Source organism: Hoplias malabaricus, chromosome 9, assembly GCF_029633855.1.
Source record: "Hoplias malabaricus isolate fHopMal1 chromosome 9, fHopMal1.hap1, whole genome shotgun sequence".
Taxonomy (NCBI): domain Eukaryota; kingdom Metazoa; phylum Chordata; class Actinopteri; order Characiformes; family Erythrinidae; genus Hoplias; species Hoplias malabaricus.
Window position 1 is genome coordinate 38,814,663 of NC_089808.1, and position 24,540 is coordinate 38,839,202.

Sequence of the window (24,540 nt, forward strand, 5' to 3'; positions counted from 1 at the left end):
CACAAGTCTGCCATTTTGGTGTTTATAAGGAGGCCGACAGCCAATCAGACTGCAACTGGCAGAACCCTGACAGCTGCTGCTTTCAAGTGCAAGTGGTTGTGTGGTAGTTTTAAGAAACAAAGAAACATGGATGTGCTCAAGATTTTCTGTCATATCCTGTTGATTTTAGCCTTTCTGTGTGTTTCTGAACATAGATATAACAAAACAGCGCGTATGATCATTGTAAATGTTTAAATTGTACATTATTATTTGATATTCTACAGTTGTTGGAGTGTTCCACCATGTTCTTCACCTTCACGGTGGTGGTGATGGGACCCAGAGGCTGCAGGAGATTGATGCGTGACATGGAAATGAAGATTATTCATTTAGATTAATTCTGACTTCGTTTAATGCACCTTTTAAAGATCAGTTTGTACATTCATTCAATAGTTCTTTAATTTTCTGTAACCACTTCCTCGTGTTCACAGTCGCGGGGTCCAGAGTCTACCTGGAGTAACAGGCACAGGGCAGGAACACACTCCAGCCCCAGTCCATCTCAGGCCATAAACAATGTCTATGAAAGTGCTCCTTCGTTTATTTTTTTCCTATGAAGACATCTCATGATGAAAAATCAAATTGCTTTGTAGTCCTTGAATAATCAGTTTATGCTCCAATGAGTGGGTCTCCTACACAAGCAGCCATGCCTAAGATGGGTTCTCTAATCCATCCAGCGCCCTAGGTGTTGGTACAGTGACTGATTTATAACACGACGAAGTGGCTTCACTTATTACAGCTTTAATTAACACTAGGTTGTATTTTTACCTGAAAATAATAGCTTCAAGATCATTGTGATGCTTCACTGAGTTGTAATTGGGAGAGCAGACCCTGTCTCCGTGACTCTGGGCTCAGCACTGCGGAAACTGTGCTTTCAATGGGCTACAGAACCCCGGAAGACGACCGTTTCTGAAGTCGACATAATTGGAAGTTGACTTCAAATGTCGAGAGAATTACGACTCGGAGGTCGACCTTAAAACTCTGAATTAATGACTTTTGTAAACAAACACCACTCGTGTTGAGCTTAACTGACGCTACTTGGCGTCAGTTTACGGCGTCGTTCCTCAAGGTTGGAAGCTTTTTGAGGTTGTGCTTCAAGATTTTGCCTATTTTACGTGTTTTTGTGACTTTTTTGTAGCAAAAAAAAAACAATAACCAAGATGGGTAATTGTAGGGAAATTTATGGTAAAAAAAAATTGATGGCCAAGAACCAATTAATCGGTTTTCAGTTATTTCTTATGGGGAATTTCAATTCAGAACCCGACCGCATCAGTTGTCAACGCAAGTTTACCGTTGACTTCCGGGGCATCACTGTATATGTGAATGTGTGGTGTCCATCACATGGCTCTACACACACACATTGCTCATAGCTGACAAGCTTGTTGCCCTTGTTGTCCCTCTCTCTGGGACTCCTCCAGCTGTAGTCAGGCAGTGAGTGTTCTGTGTTGTGTGTGTGTGTGTTTGGAATGAGGGCTGAAGGGTGATGGTGGGACTTTCTTCATTTGGATTAGATTCCACTCACTGTTTTTAAATGTCCACTCACAAGGGACTGGTGTAAAAAAGGTTTAAACAATGTCTGGCTTAAATTACATTGACATGCCATCATTAAGAGGTGGGCCTTGAGCTGAGAAAGATTGAGAACCTCATAGAGAAGCAGAGAACAGTGTTCTCTGATTTGTCGAATACAATGAGTCCTCACAGCAAATGTTCCAACATCTAAAGCCTTCCCAGAGTCAGGGATCAGGCTCTTTATTAAAGCTCTTCATTTCAGGAAGCTATGTTTATACCGTATTTGTCACTAGACCTTTCCTTTGCCCTTGAGCTACTATTGAAAACCTTTTATAGGAAACAGAATGTTAGAATAAAGTAAGGCATTTCTCCAGAGCGGTTGTGTACTGGGTGTGATTCACGCATCACGATCCTCTCCGACTGGACGACAAACACACGAGCAGAGAGTGATAGAGAAGAAAAGTGCATTTATTGCGGAGGATGTGATCAAAGAACGACCGAACAAAACCGGAACGGCTGGACACTGCTTCAATGGCTGAGGGAAACGAACAATCACACGCTTCCGGGTCACTCCGCCAGTTCCTCCAGCTCTCCTCTAAAACTGACCAGCTCTGACAAACGCTGACACATCAAGGGAAAAAAAAAACAACTTATGTTGCTTTATCAAATGTTTCTTTTTTTAAAAAAGGAACAGGCAACGCAGAATTTAATAACACACCTATACAAAGGCAATAAAAAATGTTTCAATTAACACACAAGTAACACGGCCCTTTAACAAGAGGAGCCCGTCCAGTCGACTTTAAGTCTGAGACATGGACATGTTGAAGGGAAAGAGCCGTCACTCTTGAAACTCATCAAAGGACGAAGGAGAGTGAGATGCTTTATCGAACGCTGTGATGTCACAGCTACTGAACCCCCCCCCCCCTGTGCGGAGGGAGGGTATTTAGGATTTAGGGGGCGTGTCCCGCACAGCCCCCACTCTGAGGGGCCAAGAACAGCTCTAGTCCGAATCCGAGTCGCTGCTGTCTTCGCTGGAGCTGCTGGAACCGTCTGTTTGGTCGTCGTCCTCTTCGTCGTCCTCCTCGTTCTGAAAAAGAAGCGCAGGTGAATATGGTGTGGCTGAATGATTTTTCTGATTCAAGATTTAGATAACGTCAGTGTTTCATTTCTCTCCTGTTAAAGCGGCATTTTAAATATCATTTTATAACTCATAAAATCGTAAAGTTTTTGGACAATACTGGACCACTCCACATTTTCACTGGGATGCAATGGGTCTCCTGTGTTCACTAGGTTTCATAGAATGCATTAATCTCCTTTAACCACTCCGTCCTGTCCAGTCTGGTCTAGAACCTGGTAAAAATTATTATGGACACCCAGTCACACACACACTCACACCTGTGTACAGTTTCACACACTCACCCAGTCACACACACACACACACACCTGTGGACAGTTTCACACACTCACCCAGTCACACACACACTCACACCTGTGTACAGTTTCACACACTCACCCAGTCACACACACACACACACACCTGTGGACAGTTTCACACACTCACCCAGTCACACACACACTCACACCTGTGTACAGTTTCACACACTCACCCAGTCACACACACACTCACACCTGTGTACAGTTTCACACACTCACCCAGTCACACACACACTCACACCTGTGTACAGTTTCACACACTCACCCAGTCACACACACACTCACACCTGTGTACAGTTTCACACACTCACCCAGTCACACACACACTCACACCTGTGTACAGTTTCACACACTCACCCAGTCACACACACACTCACACCTGTGTACAGTTTCACACACTCACCCAGTCACACACACACTCACACCTGTGTACAGTTTCACACACTCACCCAGTCACACACACACTCACACCTGTGTACAGTTTCACACACTCACCCAGTCACACACACACTCACACCTGTGTACAGTTTCACACACTCACCCAGTCACACACACACTCACACCTGTGTACAGTTTCACACACTCACCCAGTCACACACACACTCACACCTGTGTACAGTTTCACACACTCACCCAGTCACACACACACACACACACCTGTGGACAGTTTCACACACTCACCCAGTCACACACACACTCACACCTGTGTACAGTTTCACACACTCACCCAGTCACACACACACTCACACCTGTGTACAGTTTCACACACTCACCCAGTCACACACACACTCACACCTGTGTACAGTTTCACACACTCACCCAGTCACACACACACTCACACACCTGTGGACAGTTTCACACACTCACCCAGTCACACACACACTCACACCTGTGTACAGTTTCACACACTCACCCAGTCACACACACACTCACACCTGTGTACAGTTTCACACACTCACCCAGTCACACACACACTCACACCTGTGTACAGTTTCACACACTCACCCAGTCACACACACACTCACACCTGTGGACAGTTTCACACACTCACCCAGTCACACACACACTCACACCTGTGTACAGTTTCACACACTCACCCAGTCACACACACACACACACACCTGTGGACAGTTTCACACACTCACCCAGTCACACACACACTCACACCTGTGTACAGTTTCACACACTCACCCAGTCACACACACACACACACACACCTGTGGACAGTTTCACACACTCACCCAGTCACACACACACTCACACCTGTGTACAGTTTCACACACTCACCCAGTCACACACACACACACACACCTGTGGACAGTTTCACACACTCACCCAGTCACACACACACTCACACCTGTGTACAGTTTCACACACTCACCCTGTCACTCACACCTGTGGACAGTTTCACACACTCACCCTGTCACTCACACACTCACACCTGTGGACAGTTTCACACACTCACCCAGTCACTCACACACTCACACCTGTGGAGAGTTTCACACACTCAACCTGTCACTCACACACTCACACCTGTGGACAGTATCACACACTCACCCTGTCACTCACACACACACACCTGTGGACAGTTTCACACACTCACCCAATCACTCACACCTGTGGACAGTTTCCACACACTCACCCTGTCACTCACACACTCACACCTGTGGACAGTTTCACACACTCACCCAATCACTCACACACTCACACCTGTGGACAGTTTCACACACTCACCCAATCACTCACACACTCACACCTGTGGACAGTTTCACACACTCACCCTGTCACTCACACCTGTGGACAGTTTCACACACTCACCCAGTCACTCACACACTCACACCTGTGGACAGTTTCACACACTCACCCTGTCACTCACACACTCACACCTGTGGACAGTTTCACACACTCACCCAGTCACTCACACACTCACACCTGTGGACAGTTTCACACACTCACCCTGTCACTCACACACTCACACCTGTGGACAGTTTCACACACTCACCCTGTCACTCACACACTCACACCTGTGGACAGTTTCACACACTCACCCTGTCACTCACACACTCACACCTGTGGACAGTTTCACACACTCACCCTGTCACTCACACACTCACACCTGTGGACAGTTTCACACACTCACCCTGTCACTCACACACTCACACCTGTGGACAGTTTCACACACTCACCCTGTCACTCACACACTCACACCTGTGGACAGTTTCACACACTCACCCTGTCACTCACACACTCACACCTGTGGACAGTTTCACACACTCACCCTGTCACTCACACACTCACACCTGTGGACAGTTTCACACACTCACCCAGTCACTCACACACTCACACCTGTGGACAGTTTCACACACTCACCCTGTCACTCACACCTGTGGACAGTTTCACACACTCACCATGTCACTCACACTCACACCTGTGGACAGTTTCACACACTCACCCAGTCCCTCACACACACACACCTGTGGACAGTTTCACACACTCACCCAGTCACTCACACACTCACACCTGTGGACAGTTTCACACACTCACCCAGTCACTCACACACTCACCTGTGGACAGTTTCACACACTCACCCTGTCACTCACACACTAACACCTGTGAACAGTTTCACACACTCACCCAGTCACTCACACCTGTGGACAGTTTCACACACTCACCCTGTCACTCACACACTAACACCTGTGAACAGTTTCACACACTCACCCAGTCACTCACACCTGTGGACAGTTTCACACACTCACCCAGTCACTCATACCTGTGGACAGTTTCACACACTCACCCAGTCATTCACACCTGTGGACAGTTTCACACACTCACCCAATCACTCACACACTCACACCTGTGGACAGTTTCACATACTCACCATGTCACTCACACACTCACACTTGTGGACAGTTTCACACATTCACCCAGTCACTCACACACTCACAACTGTGGACAGTTTCACACATTCACCCAGTCACTCACACACTCACAACTGTGGACAGTTTCACACATTCACCCAGTCACTCACACACTCACCCAGTCACTCACACACTCACAACTGTGGACAGTGTCACACACTCACCCAGTCACTCACACACTCACCCAATCACTCACACACTCACACCTGTGGACAGTTTCACACACTCACCCAGTCACTCACACACTCACACCTGTGGACAGTTTCACACACTCACCCAATCACTCACACACTCACACCTGTGGACAGTTTCACACACTCACCCAATCACTCACACACTCACACCTGTGGACAGTTTCACACACTCACCCAATCACTCACACACTCACACCTGTGGACAGTTTCACACACTCACCATGTCACTCACACACACACACCTGTGGACAGTTTCACACACTCACCTAGTCACACACACACTCACACCTGTGGACAGTTTCACACATTCACCCAGTCACTCACACACTCACAACTGTGGACAGTGTCACACACTCACCCAGTCACTCACACACTCACCCAGTCACTCACACACTCACCCAGTCACTCACACACTCACACCTGTGGACAGTTTCACACACTCACCATGTCACTCACACCTGTGGACAGTTTCACACACACACCCAATCACTCACACACTCACACCTGTGGACAGTTTCACACACTCACCCAGTCACTCACACACACACACACTCACACCTGTGGACAGTTTCACAAACTCACTCGGTCACTCACACACACACACACACACTCACACCTTTGGACAGTTTCACACACTCACACCTGTGGACCAATAAATTAAGTCTGAGAGCGCTTCACATTTACCTCATCGTCGTCCTCGTCATCATCTTCACTGTCTGTGCTGGCGGACGTCTCATCGTCTTCATCCTCAGAGTCTGTGGTGTCCGTCTTCTCGTCCTCTTCGTCTGAGTCTGTTGTGTCCTGCTGGAGACGACAGAGTCACAGTTCTCTCTAATGAGCAGTTTTCTATTTCAAGCCATCATCATCCACAAATCTCCAAAAGAATACAGTACAGTGTATCCCACACTTCTGCCACTGCCCTCGCAGCCGTCTCAACCAGAGAACAGACTGGCCTACTCAACACTACATCCCTGATGGCCCAGAGAGAGGACCAGAGAGAGGCCCAGAGAGTGGCCCAGAGAGAGCGAGCGTTACCTTGGCCCGGTACGCCATGGAACGTTTGCCCCCCCCGGCCCCCAGCGTTGTTGCTCTGGCACCTACCGCCTTCCCCTTGGTGACACGGACTTTGGCTGCAGGACTTTGCGCTTTTGTTGTACTCCTCCGTTTCTGTTGGGACACAGATAGGGGATGGGGAGGAGATTGGAAGGGGGGAAGGGGAGAGAGAGAGAGAGAGAGAGACAGAAAAAAAACAAGACAAAGAAAACAAAAGTTCAAGCTCAAAGCAACTATTAGTAGCCCCACAAAGCAGCCCACAGAGCATCACTTTAATCAGGTTAGTTTACACTATGAAGACTGTGTGCTGGGATTTTCATTTGGATCAAATATTTAAAAAAAAGACTAAATTGTGTAACGGACTGATTAGACTTCAGCCTTAGCCTTTGCGGCTTAAACTGACAGCAACATGAACCCTTGCCATGCACAGCAGCGCAGTGGAGCACGGGATGCCTTTAAACGCATGCACATGTTTGTAAACAGCTACAGAATGACTGTTACATAAGACACACTACACTGTACGCAGAGCACTCATGAGCAAAATGCGTGTGAGCAGTAACGAAATGAAGTGAAACACTTAAACACTCACCACAGAAGAAAACTCCTTATACACCGCCCGCTCTTGAGGAGAAAGAGACTGAGAAAGACAGACAGAGAAAGTACAGTTTAATCTCCTCACCGTTGAAAAGCACTAGCTCACAATGACTGTCTGTACAGCTATCAGCAACGTAGCACAAAGCACTGGGGCCAAATCACTGTTTTTATTTTTCTGCTTCATAAAAGATGAAGCCGTTTGTTGCACATCGTATAATGGCAGCAGCAGAGGAAGAGAAATCAACGGCACGGTGTTTAGATCGGTCTGTTATCCGAATAATCTTTGAGAGCAAAACGATGACACACACGGTCACCGATGCAACGCTCCACTCTCATGACACACCAAAAGCTACGAGAGCTCTAACAGTGCCAACAATTCAGCTACTCCCCCAACACACCTGAGCTCCTTACCAAGCCATAACAGCCACAGCTGGATCTCCATGGATCCCAATGTGTGAGTGCTGTGACAGGGACACTGTACTGAACAAACAGACCCTGGGGCATTTCCTTGAAAACAGGGTTGTGTGACCACAACGTCCGGCTAATTCTGCTGCTGTGGTCACTTCCGGTCTCCTAATCGTCCGCATATTTTTGGTCAATCCCTCTTAGCCTAATGGCTGTACATTTTTGGTGGCTGAGTCCTCTCTCTAATGTCCCAAAGAATGTAAACCACAGTCTAGAGCAGAGCTACGGAAGTGTAAATGTCCTTCATTCACAGATTCATTCACGCCGTACTGTGGTCAGAGACAGAAAACACACACAACAGAGCGGTGGCTCTGTCTTGAACTGAGCTCTCTAAATAATATCTACAGCATAACCTTCCCTAGTCAGACTCTTATTTTGAAATAGGGTGCCGTATGGGGGGACTATTCTAAAGGCCTGTAACTGACAGGGGTCTTATTAACCCTTTGTTGGAGAAGCACTAAACTTGAGCCATGAACCCACTGGTTCATTCCATTTGCCGTGAACCCAAGGGTGTAGAATGAACATGGATCTGTGAACGTCTCATTAACCTAGAGGTGCAGAAAGGGTTAAATCACATTCTCTACTCGACTCCTACCTCGCCGTAACACATATGGCCAGTGTGATTGGCTGGGCCTTTCCCTGCTGTCACATGAGTCTCTGTAGTTTGGAAAACGTTCCAGTCATAAGTGGGTCTAACTGTGCAAGGCTCAGGTGTGTGGGGTCACACGGGGGTCAAAAGTGAGTGATGATGGCAGCAAAAAAGAAGAAGGTGGACACAAGGAGCCCATCATAATAACAGCAGGCTACACTCGCCTGTAGCTCGTCCGTTTACAGCATTTTCTCAAACACGTGTGAGAGAGTATGTGAATGAATGAGGTACAAGAAGAAGCTATGCCTCTAAGGAATTGATTCTCGCTCGAACCCAAAAGGATCCAGCGCCTACCTTCACCCAGGTGTCCAGGTCTGCTTTGTACCCGAGCTGCTGCTCCTCCACTTGCTTCTTGTACTTGTCCTTCTGGCCCTGGCTGAGCTTGTGCCAGCGCTTGCCGATCTCCACCATGCGCTCCTTCAGGCTGAAGTGGTTCAGTTCGCCGTTAGTCAGGAGCTCCTGAGAGAACATCTGATAACCGCTCCTACAGTTCCACACACGAGAGAGAGAGAGAGAGAGAGAGAGAGAGAGGGGGGGGGGGGAGAGAGAGAGAGAGAGAGAGGGGGGGGGGGCGAGAGAGAGGGGGGGAGAGAGAGAGAGAGAGAGGGGGGAGAGAGAGAGGGGGGGGGAGAGAGAGAGAGAGAGAGAGGGGGGGAGAGAGAGAGAGAGAGAGAGAGAGAGAGAGAGAGAGAAAGGGGGAGAGAGAGAGAGAGAGAGAGAGAGAGAGGTGCTCTATAAATAAACTTGCCTTGCCTTTCATTAAAAAGAAATGTTAGTTGAAGATTTAGAGCAGAGACTAAACACTTTCTGAGACCACAACTCACACAGGAGGCTTTTTGGGCTCTCCATCAAACTTGGGCTTCCTCTGCCCTTGTCCTGAAGGCACCGTCCTCAGCTCCAGCAGCTCTCGCTGTGAAACAGACGCAAGTCGAAACATCAACAGGCTTTTAGTTTTTTTAGGCACACTAACACACAGGTAAAGACTGTTAAATCAGTAAAGCACTGTAGCAAACACATGAATAGACCATAGATTAATTACGAATGAATAAACGTGAATGCAAACACAGGCTTTAAGGAATATGTAAATACAGCACGGTCAGTGCGATGGCTGCGAGTCACATACAACTTCAACATTATCCCATTTCTCTGGCTGAAAATTAGACAGTAAACACAACACGAGAATAAACGGACAGTGTTTATAAAGTCAGAGCTGCGTCCTCAGTGCCAGGCACCTCCACCCCTGCTTTACTCTCGGGAAGAGGGAAGTTAGTGGCCACCAACACTTTGACATTTCTTCTGCACGGATGAGAAGACAGTGGTCATAACGTCTGGTCACTGACCACGGTCCGGTACTGAACCTCGTATCGCTTCTGGTCCTCGGCCGCCTTCTTGATCCAGGGGATCTTCTCTTTCTTTTCCATGGCTTTCCAGGCGGCTTCAATGGCGGTCTGCGCTTTCTTCCGGTCGCCCTGCGACAAACAGACTATCGGTTAATCAGCAGAACATCACAGGACTTTACCGATACATTTCTATACGTAATTAAGATTGGTCTGTTCAGCTATTTATAGCTATTTATATTTATGGACAAGGGGATTCAACCGCTTGCATAATCTAAACAGAGTTTCACATGAGCTTAATCTCACTGTGCTCAATGCCAACTGAGGGATGGAGTGGACTACGGCATTAAAGGTGCACTAGGTGATCTTCTATCTATTACAAATCAACGTAAACGTGAAGAACGTGATTAAAAACAGTTATATTAGCAACAGCAAGGGCCTGATAAGTTCGGTTTTGAAAACTGAAATCTGGACCAAAGAAGCTCTTTGTTGCTGTGGATCACCAGCTCGTCCAATGGAGATCTGGGGTTTGGGACCTCTGCTGGCTAGGTAGGTGAACTACAACAACACTGAGGGACTCTGGCAAAGCTCCCTAGTGCACCTTTTATTAGTGCATTTCCTTATCCTGTGTTTATCCCTCTGTGTTCTGTACGGAGGCTGAGAGTGCGGCTCACCCTGTATTTGGCCACGTAGTCTCCTATTACACTCTGCTGCCACATCTCCTCTGCAGTTTTGGGCGTTTCTGGGAGTTGTGTCTTCTTCTTTGCGTCTCGCTTATCTTTCGGCAGCCCCTGCGGCCAATGGTCCAGCTCAGGGTCGCGAACCCGGTCCTACAACACAGGAACAGTTCGGTCCAGATCTGACTGTCAACACAGATAGAGCTCTCCACCTTCACAGCATCGCATGCCTTCGTCCCATACTCAGTGCAAAAATGTAGAAACTCTAGTTCATGGCTTTATAAACCTCCCATCTGGACAGTTGTAATGCTCTTTTCATTGGCCTGCCATCCATGGTTCCTACGCTCCTCCAAGAGATACATAGTGTAGTTTCTGCTGTGCTGAACCCAGAGTAGCAGCTACAGAGAGTCTATTGTCATTATTATAGGTCAGTAGACCATCACAAATATTCTGAAGCTGTAAGTATAAGGTAAAAATATTACACAGTGATACTTTAGGGATACACAGTAGGTAAGTTATGTCACATTGCTGTGCTTCCTCCAGTAGTTTATTCTATATCTCCTGTTTTCTTTTATCTGTTTATTGTTTTCATTCTGTTTAATAGTTATCATTGTTGGGCACGGTGGCGCAGCAGTTAGGTGTCGCAGTCACACAGCTCCAGGGACCTGAAGGTTGTGGGTTCGATTCCCGCTCCGGGTGACTGTCTGTGAGAAGTGTGGTGTGTTCTCCCTGTGTCTGCGTGGGTTTCCTCCGGGTGACTGTCTGTGAGAAGTGTGGTGTGTTCTCCCTGTGTCTGCGTGGGTTTCCTCCGAGTGACTGTCTGTGAGGAGTGTGGTGTGTTTTCCCTGTGTCTGCGTGGGTTTCCTCCGGGTGACTGTCTGTGAGGAGTGTGGTGTGTTCTCCCTGTGTCTGCGTGGGTTTCCTCCGGGTGCTCCAGTTTCCTCCCACAGTCCAAAAACACACGTTGGTAGGCGGATTAGCGACTCAAAAGTGTCCGTAGGTGTGAGTGTGTGAGTGAATGTGTGTGTGTCTGTGTTGCCCTGTGAAGGACTGGCGCCCCCTCCAGGGTGTATTCCCACCTTGCGCCCAGTGATTCCAGGTAGGCTCTGGACCCACCACGACCCTGAACTGAATAAGGGTTACAGATAATGAATGAATGAGTTATTATTGTCTCTATTTCATATATGTATTTTTACCTGTCCTGTTTCCCCACCTGTGTCACTATTGACCATGAGCTTGGGGCTACTAAGATTCATCAGAAATGTGGTTAACCCTTCGACATCTTGTTTGAACTAGACATTCTCAGCTCAGAACCACCTCCAATAGAAGGTTATTTTTTTCTTTTGTTTGGTCAGAGATTCACAATTCTTTGGTCCAGATTTGCGTCCCTAAGCCTAGGTTGCAGCCACCATAGACGTGTCTTCTTTTCTTCTTAACACCTGTCCAACCTACTTCTGTATGTGTTCACAGCGATGTGACGTATGAAATAGTCTCCCACCAAAACTATGAAACTCTGGAATTCTGAATATTTTTCAAACACTACAGGGAAGTCACAGCGGCACACAACCAAAACGACCACTCGCCATTCGGTTAAAACCTGTCTCTAAGTCCCAACACTGGCGACTCACTTTGGCTGAAGGGGATTTAGACCCAGCCGGGCTGCCTGCCCCCACCATGCTCAGCTTAGTGCCTCCCAGCTTCTCCTCAGTCAGCACTCGGTCTCTCTCCTCCTCCGGCAGACTCTGCAAAAAGAGGAAACCCAACACACATTGTTTGACCAAGACTCTGGGAATTAATAAGAAAAGTATACGTGAAATAAAACGACACCTTTATGACTTACCTCAAGAAACCTCTGGAGATCGATCTCATACTGCTTCTTTTTCTGGGAAGATAAATATTTGAGAATGAATAACGCATTGCACTTAAAAAAAAAAAAAATAGAAGTTCAACGTCCTGTTCTCCTAAGTATTGAAGTTATGATTGGAACGGCCAGAAAGATTCAGTTATGTTATATTCATTTGATTCTCATTTACTCTTTTAATAACATTTAAGACCCATGCATTCATAGTTCTACAGTTTCAGAGCCCCTGAGCAGCACTAAGCATTTGTCCCACCACCAGGAGATCGTAGGTTTGAATCTGAGGCCTAGAGAGCACCACTGTCACTCACTGGGTGATTAGGAGGTCCCCTTTTCTCCCGCACCTTTCTGCTCATGGCACTAAGTAGCACAAGCATCTGTCAGCTGATGTGACAAATCTGGACAGTTTGCATTCTCTTTCGTGCTAAACCTTTCAGTGACATTGCATTAGTGGCAGTTTAAAAAGAATAATGGGTTGGTATATGTGTGCCCCACCCTCCTGGGGCTGGAGGCAGTGTGTGATACAGGGAAAGACTCACTGAGGCAGGAAATGAAAATGACTAATAATGTAGTTTTGAGTAAAAACGGCATAAAAACAAACTAATTCTACCAGGAGAATATGGCAAACACCTAATGAGGGATGTGATGGCAATGTTAGTTAAGCAACATTAGTTCTCTATGATTTTGCACGTTGTCTTTTTCTTTAAAGAACTGACAGAATGTTAGTTCCACGGTAAACAGGGACGTAAAGTTCCTACGCAATTCAACTGATCAACAAACGACACTCGAAACCCTCACACTGTGGTTTACAGAGGAGTTCACACACCTGCTCGCATCTCTTCTGGAACATGTCCTTCTCCTTCTGGGTCATCATCTTCCACTGTTTACTGCACAGCACCATCCTCTCTGTACTCGGCACGTCCTTCATGTTCACCATCAGCTCAGCGCAGTACAGAGAATAACCGTTCCTACGCAGCAAAACAAAACAGGCCTCCGTGGAGTCTCAGTAGGAAACGTAAATCAACAGCCTGCTCTGAAAGCTCAGTGCCTATGCCAACAGGACCCAGTTCTAATTATCGAGGACCGGTAAAGATGTTGGATTATTAGACACAGAGGTAATCAGTGGCGCGGCCATCACTTCAGAGAACACAGTTCCACTGCTCCATGCTGGGTCTGCTTTATACTTTAGCCCATGCCTGGCGTTATACACAGTAACTGTGAGCTCATGTGAAGTCATGCCAGACCATACTGTTTTGTTTAATACTTTTGGATGGAGATATTGCCAAGTGTGACCACAAGGGGTACAACTTTATAACAACGAGCCAGCTCATGACAACGCTGACACGCTGAGTTTATGAAGGATTTCTCAAGTTCTGGAGACCTACGGCGGAGGCTTGGTGGGTCGACCGTCAAACTTGTCCTTGAGCTGCCGTTCAGCCTTTGTCAAAACAGACTTAACGTGCTCGTCGGAGTTTGCGTCTGGGTGGGCTTCGTGGTAGGCCTTCATGCTGTCCTGAGGAGCAGATACAGAGACATTTAAAGTGCCTCTTTTCTACAAAGCCTTTGCATGAACGTCTGTACAGCGTAAGACCTACCTCATAGTCCTTCTGCAGCTCCAGGGCTTTGCTGATCCATTTCAGCCTCTTCTTGTCTGAGAGTTGAGACCACTGTCTGCGTAAAGCTTCCTTCAGCTCCTTTTGACTTACCTAGAGAAGGGAAGTTCAGATTAAAATAGAAGAAAACACACAGCGTTGCCTCTCAAATCAAAGCAACACTAGGTAAGGTTCGGTGTTTCTGCTCCTGGGCTCCTCCTAGAGTCAGAGAGTGTAATTCACACTCCTGAAACCAAGTCGGAGGGGGGAAGGAGGTGAGGTGGTTTCCTACCCTCCTCCAACAGTTACACCGTGCAGTTTCTGCAGTGCTGAGCCAAGAGCAGCAACGACAGAGGCTCCGTTCTCTATGTTACAGCTCAGTGAAGCATCACAATGATTTTGAAGCTGTAATTTTAAGGCAAAAACAGTAAACACTATTCCTTTAAGAGAACATGATGAGTTCTGGATCACAAGCACTACAGCTCATGCTAAATGTACTGGATAGGACTCTCTCACACCAGAGAACACTGATTCACTGCTCCCCAGTCCAGTCTGGGAGGGATTTTACCCCTCTAGCCCATGACTGGCACTGAGCATGTTGTCATTAAGTGAAGGTACAGCTGCTCAAGAACATCCGTTTCCCATGTCCTGCTCTTCTACAGAGATTATGAAACTGTAATGAATTAAACAGTAGGAATTGAGAGGTGCCTCACATCTGGGTGTAGCTTCATGAAGGTCTTTTTCTCATGATTGTACCACAGCTGCTGTGGGGTTTTGGGCTTCTCTGGAAGGTCGGACTTCTTTCGCTCTTCTATCAAATCGGGATGGTCCTCTCTACAGGGAACAGAAGGAAGCCTCTGTTAGAAAATCGTTTTTTTAAACACTTGTGTTATTTCAGACGGTAAAGTGTGTGAGTGCTTACTTGAACCGCGCCATGTTTTTCTCAAAGGCCTCCTTCTCCCTCTGGAATTCCTGAATGTACTTGAGCTGAAGGAGGGGACAACAAAGCAAGTTAATTACACGCTGCAGCGGCACACAAAGCCAAGCGGCTAAATATGATACAGTTACAATAGGGCCAGCTTCTCTGAGCCCAGAAAAGCCCACTCTAACGTCCCAGTCCAGGCCCCACCTTCTTCTTTTCCGGGAGCTCCTTGTATTTTTTGGACAGGATCTTAGTGAGATCTAGGTTGCTCATCTCTGGGTGAATTTTTGCATACTTGGCTCTCTTCTCCATAAAGAAACGAAAGTAGGGTGTGAGGGGCTTCTTTGGAAAGTCTGGATGTGTCTGAGGGAAAGGGAACATAAACAGGATGCAAATAAATATTTTCCTCTGAGGTTAATGTATTGTTATAAGAAATTCAGTGTGTTCAATTACCTTCAGCTTCTTTCCTTTGTAGGGGTTCTTCACATATTCAATGGCATCCACAATAAGCTCCGTCATTGTCCTGTATTTTCGCACCTAGGAGAAAAGCCAGTGTAAATGATCACAAACCTTTGCTGAAGCCTTGGCATGAAAAAAGTCCCTTAGAGGAAACATATTCATTCATTGTCTTTAACCGCTCATCAAGTTCAAGGTCGCGGTGGGTCCGGAGTCTACCCGCAATCACTGGGCGCAAGGTGGGAACACACCCTGGAGGGGGTGCCAGTCCTTCACAGGGCAACACACACTCACACACTTATGGACACTTTTGAGTTGCCTATCCACCTACCAACATGTGTTTTTGGACCGTGAGAGGAAACCAGAGCACCCGGAGGAAACTCACACTTACACAGGGAGAACACACCACTGTTCTCCCTGTGTCTGCGTGGGTTTCCTCCGGGTGACTGTCTGTGAGGAGTTGGTGTGTTCTCCCTGTGTCCGCGTGGGTTTCCTCCGGGTGACTGTCTGTGAGGAGTTGGTGTGTTCTCCCTGTGTCCGCGTGGGTTTCCTCCGGGTGCTCCGGTTTCCACCAAAAACACACATTGGTAGGTGGAATGGTGACTCAAAAGTTTCCGTAGGTGTGTGTGTCTGTGTTGCCCTGTGAAGGACTGGCGCCCCCTCCAGGGTGTGTTCCTGCCTTGCGCCCAATGATTCCAGGTAGGCTTGAAGGTGTTTTGGTGACATCACAAAATGATTCATTAAAAACAGGCTTTTGTACCTCCACATTGTGGACGGGATAAAGGTGTCTGTTTAAGTTTACACTATTTTGTTGGCTCACCTCTGTAGAAAGCTTTTGCCATTTCTTCTTACACACATCTCCTGTGTAATTTCCAAAGCCCACTTTCTCCCAGTCAAAATGAGATTCAGTGGTCTTATATTTCATAGTGTCACCATCAGGCAGGAGAGTCCTGATCCTCTCCAGCAGCATCAGACAGTCCTCTTTACTCCACACGTCTTCGTCTAAAAGAAACACATACACACACAGTATGCACATCGTTTCTCATAAAGATGTAAAGACAGTAGCAAGAGAACACATTGGTTAAATAAAAAACGCATAATGATGATGTAATAAGTACAGTGTAACTACAGTGAAAGAGTCAGTGTTGATTACCTGAGTCGGTATTGATGCGCCCAGCCTGGGTGCCTGCCACGCTGCTGCTGCCATTCATGCTGACAGAGTCGAGGCAGCTCCAAGCCCACACGCCAGAACCCGACCACAAAGAATCTGACGCCTGGAATGAAAATAAAAGCAGTTAATATCTGAGTCACAGTAAAACTTAACAGCAATTTAATAAACAACCTCACAATTACAGCTTCTTTAAAGGCCTATGGAAAGCTATTTACCACCCCTGGAAAAAGGATGCCGGAAGCAGGAGCAGATTGGCCTTCTGGCTATTAATTTGGCTAAATTGAAATCCAAAATGAACAATCTTCAAGCTTTTCTAGAGTCTCTCTCCTCAACTCTCTCCAGCCCTTTATACCATATCAGCACATATTTGCCACTTGTTTCTTACTAAGCTGGCACCAGTAGGTACACAGGGCTAGAACCAAGTGAGGGGTGTCCTGTGTCCCCAGCCCATGCTCAGTCTGTGTGACTTGGGCTTGGCTCCAACCTCTGTTTCCTGGGTGAAAGCTCTGGTTTTTTCCCATGGAGAGGGGGTACATGGCCAGCAGTAAGGTTTGGGCAACAAGGCCATAACCTTCAAATTTCCCTGGTCCATTAATGAGTTTGTGGTTTAGGCTTCTTTTAAACCCAATTTTCAGTCATTTTCTGTAACCACATTTGCCAATTCACATTCATTGTGGGCGGAAACATGCAGACACCCATGTACAACCTGAAGTTATGTGAGAGGACACTAACTTTCTGCACCACCATGCAGCACCCTTCCAAATTAAGTCATTGCCAATTCCAACCCATGATATAGCACTCCCCTTACATTACACACAGCCACCAAACTGGGAGACTGAAGGCAGCACACGTCCTCTGAGACTGTGAAGAAAGTCACTGCTTCTTAGCTGCTACTAAGGCAGTATCAGTGGAGCTCAACACGCTTGGAGGAGAACAATATTTGCCCAATTTTTTAGCGCCTTTCACACATGCACAGTAACCCAGATTTTACCCAGTGGAGCTGTGTGTTTGAAAGCAAATACCTGCTGTGTCACTCAGCAATCACCGCGTGTGATTTTAAGTACAGAAACGGTTAATTCTTTGATGCTATAATGCATACTCGCCATGCCTCTCCATTCATTAATTTGCTGTGTTTTTGTGTTGTCTGTTGTAGTAATGCAGGCCCCCTCGCCTGCATTCTGTGTGGTGTTAAACATTGGGCTGGGGGGGCTTCTGTGAGTCTTTTTAAAAGTTGCTAAAGGATGCTAATTCACTTGTGAAATGCTAAATCACAATTATGAGATGTCAGTTTACTTCAGATTTTAAATCATAATTATGTTAAGACACGTAAGAAGCTAGCTACATTAAATATGTATGTTATGCTAAGTCGCTTATGCTATGCTAAGTCATAAGACAATTATATGCTACGTCGTTATTGTGAAGTTGTAAGTCGTTTTTATGAAAATAGTCATTTATTAGACGTTATGGTATGCTAAGCTAATTGTTTGGAGTATAGCCGTTTTTGTTGAAGCGGCGGGAAGGTTGTTTCCATGGTGACCGTAGCTCCGCCTCTGTTGGTGCTGTAGTCGAGGCTGTCCGGGTCACACCGCTACAGACGCCGCTCAGAAACACGGGGGGAACCGGGGCAACACCGGGGACTGAAACTGCCAGGCAGCCTGTTGGTTTTAACTGAATAAAAGATATAATAATTGTTGTAATTTCAACGACTGAAGGGGAATCTCCAGCCTGGGAAATCTGAGGAGTGATTGGAGCCGGTCTCGGAATGGACGCCGTGTCTTCTTCGTCGTCAAACGAACTCCGGTAAAGTTGGTTTCATATTCGCATATTCAGATTTCTTTCTTCAATAGCTCTCAAACGGTGCATGCAAATGACTTAATACTTGCAAAGTATTGTTTTTGGGATGCAAGACAAGCAACTACAACTCAGTTTATGTCAGAAATGTTTGCCATTTAAAAAACACGAAATATATTGTTTTCTATGGGCTGCCGCCATCTCCGCGAGAGCTAAGGGACCGTTTACAAACTACACTACACAGTAAAAACGAAGGTGACGAACCTCACACATGATGTATACTACATCTCCTACCTTCATAAATTTAACCATTACTGGCCCGTGGTGATACATTTTTCATTACAAATTTCAATAGCTTTTGAACCTTTTATGATATTGTTTCAAAACAAGTTGTATTTGATAAAGTGCCACCCACATGACGTACTACACCTGTTATTTTGGTAAATTTAACCCTTGCTGGCCCGTGGTGATACATTTTTCATTATACATTTCAATAGCTTTTGAACCTTTTATGATATGGTTTCAAAACAAGTTGTATTTGATAAAATGCCACCCACATGACACACTACACCTGTTATTTTGGTCAATTTAACCCTTACTGGCCCGTGGTGATACATTTTTCATTATAAATTTCAATAGCTTTTGAACCTTTGATGATATGGTTTCAAAACAAATTTTATTTGATCAAGTGCCACCCACATGACATACTACACCTCTTATTTTGGCAAATTTAACTATTTCTGGCCCGTGGTGATACATTTATCATTACAAATTTCAATAGCTTTTGAACCTTTTATGAAATTGTTTCAAAACAAGTTGTATTTGATAAAGTGCAACCCACATGACATACTACACCTTTTATTTTGGTCAATTTAACCATTGCTGGGCAGTGGTGATAAGTTTTTGAAAATAAATTTCAATAGCTTTTTAACCTTTTATGATATTGTTTCTAAACAAGTTTTATTTGAACAAGTGCCACCCACATGACATACTACACCTCTTATTTTGGTCAATTTAACAATTAATGGCCCATGATGATGCATTTTTGAGAATACATTTCAATAGCTTTTGAATGTTTATTGAAATTGCTCAGAAAGAACATGTAGCTGTTTGAATGAAGTAATGGTGGGGTAGGCAATAATTTGAGCAGCTTTTTTAACAGGTTTTAAAATATTTTTATTGACCAACTGTCAATATTTTGCAGAATGTAAGTATATACACACAAAACAACAGCAATAGTTATAATCCAAAAAAATTACTTTCAATGTAAAAATTAAGTTGTCTGACTCATGAGAGACATAACTTTTGCCAGAGGTGTACATACAGTAGGTGTATGCAAAATGTTGGTGTTTCCACAGGATTCATTTAAAGAAAGATGGAGCAGACATTCCCAGAAACAGAGACTACCTTATGTAATGCATAACATGAGATGTGTTGCTACTTGTCTTGGACAATGTCCTAGATCCACAATGGCCCTTTACAGACAAACAGTCTCTGTTTCTGGGAATGTCTGCTCCATCTTTCTTTAAATGTATCCTGTGGATACACCAACATTTTGCATACACCTACTGTATGTACACCTCTGGCAAAAGTTATGTCTCTCATGAGTCAGACAACTTAATTTTTACATTGAAAGTAATTTTTTTGGATTATAACTATTGCTGTTGTTTTGTGTGTATATACTTACATTCTGCAAAATATTGACAGTTGGTCAATAAAAATATTTTAAAACCTGTTAAAAAAGCTGCTCAAATTATTGCCTACCCCACCATTACTTCATTCAAACAGCTACATGTTCTTTCTGAGCAATTTCAATAAACATTCAAAAGCTATTGAAATGTATTCTCAAAAATGCATCATCATGGGCCATTAATTGTTAAATTGACCAAAATAAGAGGTGTAGTATGTCATGTGGGTGGCACTTGATCAAATAAAATTTGTTTTGAAACCATATCATCAAAGGTTCAAAAGCTATTGAAATTTATAATGAAAAATGTATCACCACGGGCCAGTAATGGTTAAATTTATGAAGGTAGGAGATGTAGTATACATCATGTGTGAGGTTCGTCACCTTCGTTTTTACTGTGTAGTGTAGTTTGTAAACGGTCCCTTAGCTCTCGCGGAGATGACGGCAGCCCATAGAAAACAATATATTTCGTGTTTTTTAAATGGCAAACATTTCTGACATAAACTGAGTTGTAGTTGCTTGTCTTGCATCCCAAAAACAATACTTTGCAAGTATTAAGTCATTTGCATGCACCGTTTGAGAGCTATTGAAGAAAGAAATCTGAATATGCGAATATGAAACCAACTTTACCGGAGTGTCAAACGACCCGAAGGATCCATAAGATTTAAACCCGTCAAAAGAATTATTTTCGAAGACTCTGGCTACTGGACGGTTATAAACTACCACTTCCGGTGTTCCGTTTTTTTTTCGTTTAATAAATACATGAAAGCTTTACCTAAGAGCCTTAGAAACTGTTAAAGAAGCAGTAACGTAAATTAACCCGAGCCGTGAATCCGTTTCGAGGAGTTCTGCGTGTGGACGGGTTTACAGGCGCCTGCTCTCCGCCTCCGTCTCCTTTAGAGCATACAACAGTAAAATGGGTTCCTTTCGCGGTATTAAAAGCTTTAAATTCCGCTAAAATAAAAGCTGCGTTGCAAATCCGTTTCCAAAAACTGCGAATCTGACGTAAACGCTGATTTGAAGCGGAGGAGCGCACTTTAGCCGCATCTGTGTCTCAACGAACCCTGGCGAACTTTAACGAACAAGTGTCTGCAAAACAATCAGGCGTCGTTTGGCTATTTTTTCCTCAAAAATGCGGGCCAGTGTCCTTTTGTATTAATAAACACATTCAAGTGCTCTGTAATAGTCTCTTTTCTCCCGTTCTTTGTGGACATTTACCTCGGTTCGTCTGTGTGGCCCTCCTCGGGCGGTGGCGCCTCTTCTTCGGTTACGATAGTGTCGAGGCCCGCCCAGGTTTAAACGAGCCAAAAAAAAAAGAGCCCCGATCTTTAAAACGTCCTATTTAACGCTATTTGTCGTGTAAAATCGTAGTTAAATATCCAGCTATCCACATTTGTGTGTCATCCGGTGTCATTTTTTAATATTTTTCAGAAAAACAAAAGTAACGAACGATTTTAAAAGAAGTGAGGATTAAAAGTGATTTTATTAATAAAGTATGAGCGGGTTTTCCACTTCGTGTTCGCATTTATTCAAAAAGCCAGCGTTATCTCACCGAGTAACCGTTACATTTTATATATTTTTTTAATCTGTTCCCGAATGTCACTGCGCACCGACCATTGTGTGCCTCCGACCCCGGTAATGGCGCCCTGATTCCGGCAGGAGTCAGCAACAGCTTCCGCTGACACGAACGCCTCGGCTCGCTTGGCCAAAGTACGAGGAAGATTTCCAGATTAATCTGGTTAAAAAAATCCCCCAAAGACCATTTTTACCCGTCCGTGTCTATCTTCTGGGACGCGTTTCTTGCAGAAAAACTCAAATCTGGATCTTTTGTTGAGGAGAAGTGTCATTTTGTTATAAAATAAATGTGTATAAACCCTAAATGTTACCATGTGTGGCCGAAAACAAGCGCCATTGTGTCTCCGAACTGTTTCGGCCCCGAATTAACGTACGCCAGCTTCGAAAACCCGTCTTTTAAGCGAAGCTGAATTAAGAGCGGACGCTTGTGCTTTTCATCGCCCCGAAGCCCTCACTGCGGAGCCGCCATGAATGTTACAAAGACTCGGGGACGAGCAAGGAGAAAAGGCGTCGAAAACAACGTAAAAATCCAACAAGACTCACCTTTCTCTGTCCGCTTCGTCACGAGTGTCCTTCACGGTCGCGTGTGTGTGGATAGGAAGCCTGTTTAAGCTATTTTAGCGTTGTTTTTCCTAAGCCGTAAGCCCCGGGGAGTCAAGTCGAAACGAATCCGACAAAAGGAGCGTCTGCTTCGGTATGAAACTCCGCCCAGCGCCGCAGGGGGAGGAACTCCGCGGGAAAGCGGGCGAGGAGACTGGGACACGAAGGCGGAGGTCGATTCGTGCACGTTTTAAAGTTTAAACCTTGTATGTTCAACTGTATAAAACACTTTGGAAGTATTTTGAAATCTTTTATTCTTTTTTTTAAACAGCACAGACATTTCAACTGTAAACGTGACACACACACACACACATTTAATAGAGTAACATTTGATTTTGTGTCGACACTCTGTGGCTGAACAAACTCACACAAAAACACAAGAGTCTTAAAGGCTTGCACATAAGCACTCAGCCAACCTTTATATCCGTCTCCAGGAGCTAAACCGATTAGTTAAGGCGCCCACACTCCCGTCTCTCCGAGCCCTGGGAAGTCCTCTAAACCCCTGCCGTCCCTTAGCTTCACTAACGAGGCACAGTGGAAGGAGCTGAGCTTTCACAGCCCTCCCCCCGCTCAACATCCGCACAGATGCCCATACAGCTGCATCATCCCGGCGACGGTCCCGATCCCGGGTCCGCATCCCTCTGAAGGCGACATGAGCAGGGAGCCGGCGTGCGGCGTTATTGTCAGTTTCTGGCCTCATCCACAGAAGCAGTGAGGGGGTGGCACTGCGCTGAACTGGCCGCGTGTCTGGGTTTCTTTATGCGGAGCTGACCAATGGCACATGAAAAAGGAGGAGGAGGTGGAGACAGTGTTAAAGGAAGAGCCACCGAGCATTCAGGCCCTTCAACCTGCCTCTTTCTCTCTCTCACACACACACACACTGGGTAACCAGTACACCACTGTTAGGCCCAGAGTCTCGCTACACAAAGCATGATATCCTCAGCCTGATAACTCAAGCCCAATGTCCACAATCTTCCCTCTGCTCTTTTCCTATTGGACACGCTGGACTTGAGCTTTAAAGCAACACTAGGTAAACACTTTTCGACCCTGTGCGCCCCCTGCTGTTACAAAGTGTTATCCACTTTCATGAAATGGAGGGGAGGGGGAGGGGGAGGGGTGTTGTTTACCTGCCCTCCTTCAAAAGTGATGCTGTATTCTCTTTGCACTTGGATGGCAGTAGTAGGACGTTTCCTACTCTGAAAGTCGGAGGGCCCTCACCCTCCAAGATGGCTGACTGCACATCAACACTGTGTAAAAGCAGTATTACTATAGTTTATCAGCGCCTCCATCTGTCTGTTTCATTACAGTAGCCGGGTCGTACACACGGTCCTGTCTGACTGCTGTATGTGGATGTTTCTCCACAGTCTCTGGATGTGTAAAATGTAGCCTGATGTGCTGTTATCAACAGGTTTAGCTAACAATCTTAGCCTTAACCCCGATGTGCGGACCCTTGTCCCTTTAATCTTCAGTCCACATCCGCCTCAGACAGCTGTGTTCAAGGCTAGGAAATGGTTCTATGTAGAACCCTGAACGCTTAGCATCATGAAGGGGTTCTTCAGACTGATGGGTTCTATACGGCGCCAAAACGGGTTTCTCTGTTGTTAGTAGGTTAAACTTGTAACAGCAGAGGAACCCTTTTCTAAACGACGCTGTATAGAACCATCTATAGCACATTCTCCATCAATCTGAAGAACCTTTCTTGAGGTTTCAAGTGTTCAGGGTTCTATATACAGCCATTTCCCTTAATAAAGAACCCTTGTAGAACCATAATTCTTAAGCACTCTGTAGTTTTCTTTACTGAAGTCATGGACAAATGATTTCGTCACTGAGTCGTTTTCTTTATATTTCTATAAATAAATTGGACGATGAATTTCACCAGGGTGTATTTAGTTGTCCAGCCAGCAGGTGGCAGCAGGTTTGAGGAGGACTGAGGCTGGAGTGTGATGTTTCTACCTTGTTTGTCCACCCCCTGGTCACTTGACAAGCTCCGCAGACTCGTGTCTGATTCAGTGTTTTAAAGACTGT

At 45.6% G+C, this 24,540-nt stretch overlaps 1 protein-coding gene across 11 annotated transcripts; it reads right to left on the bottom strand.

The window, feature by feature from the left end:
- Nucleotides 1–394: 394 nt before the first annotated feature.
- ubtfl (upstream binding transcription factor, like) lies at nucleotides 395–23,489 on the bottom strand. Of its 11 annotated transcripts, none has more exons than XM_066680878.1 (20): nucleotides 21,955–21,976; nucleotides 16,845–16,965; nucleotides 16,512–16,693; nucleotides 15,689–15,772; nucleotides 15,443–15,598; nucleotides 15,236–15,300; nucleotides 15,027–15,147; nucleotides 14,317–14,427; nucleotides 14,107–14,234; nucleotides 13,548–13,689; nucleotides 12,704–12,745; nucleotides 12,492–12,605; nucleotides 10,861–11,016; nucleotides 10,190–10,318; nucleotides 9,674–9,759; nucleotides 9,144–9,333; nucleotides 7,731–7,778; nucleotides 7,190–7,255; nucleotides 6,773–6,889; nucleotides 396–2,629 (listed from the first exon to the last, which is right to left on the bottom strand). In XM_066680878.1, the coding sequence occupies exons 1-20, from the start codon at nucleotides 21,955–21,957 to the stop codon at nucleotides 2,543–2,545; spliced, it is 2,148 nt and encodes a 715-aa protein (XP_066536975.1). In that variant the 5' UTR covers nucleotides 21,958–21,976; the 3' UTR covers nucleotides 396–2,542. The 11 variants fall into 11 exon arrangements, with proteins under 11 accessions (XP_066536977.1, XP_066536976.1, XP_066536975.1 ...); XM_066680872.1 differs by having other exon boundaries at nucleotides 7,124–7,255; XM_066680873.1 differs by having other exon boundaries at nucleotides 6,773–6,892; nucleotides 7,124–7,255; nucleotides 10,208–10,318; nucleotides 21,955–21,975.
- Between the last annotated feature and the right edge of the window lie 1,051 nt (nucleotides 23,490–24,540).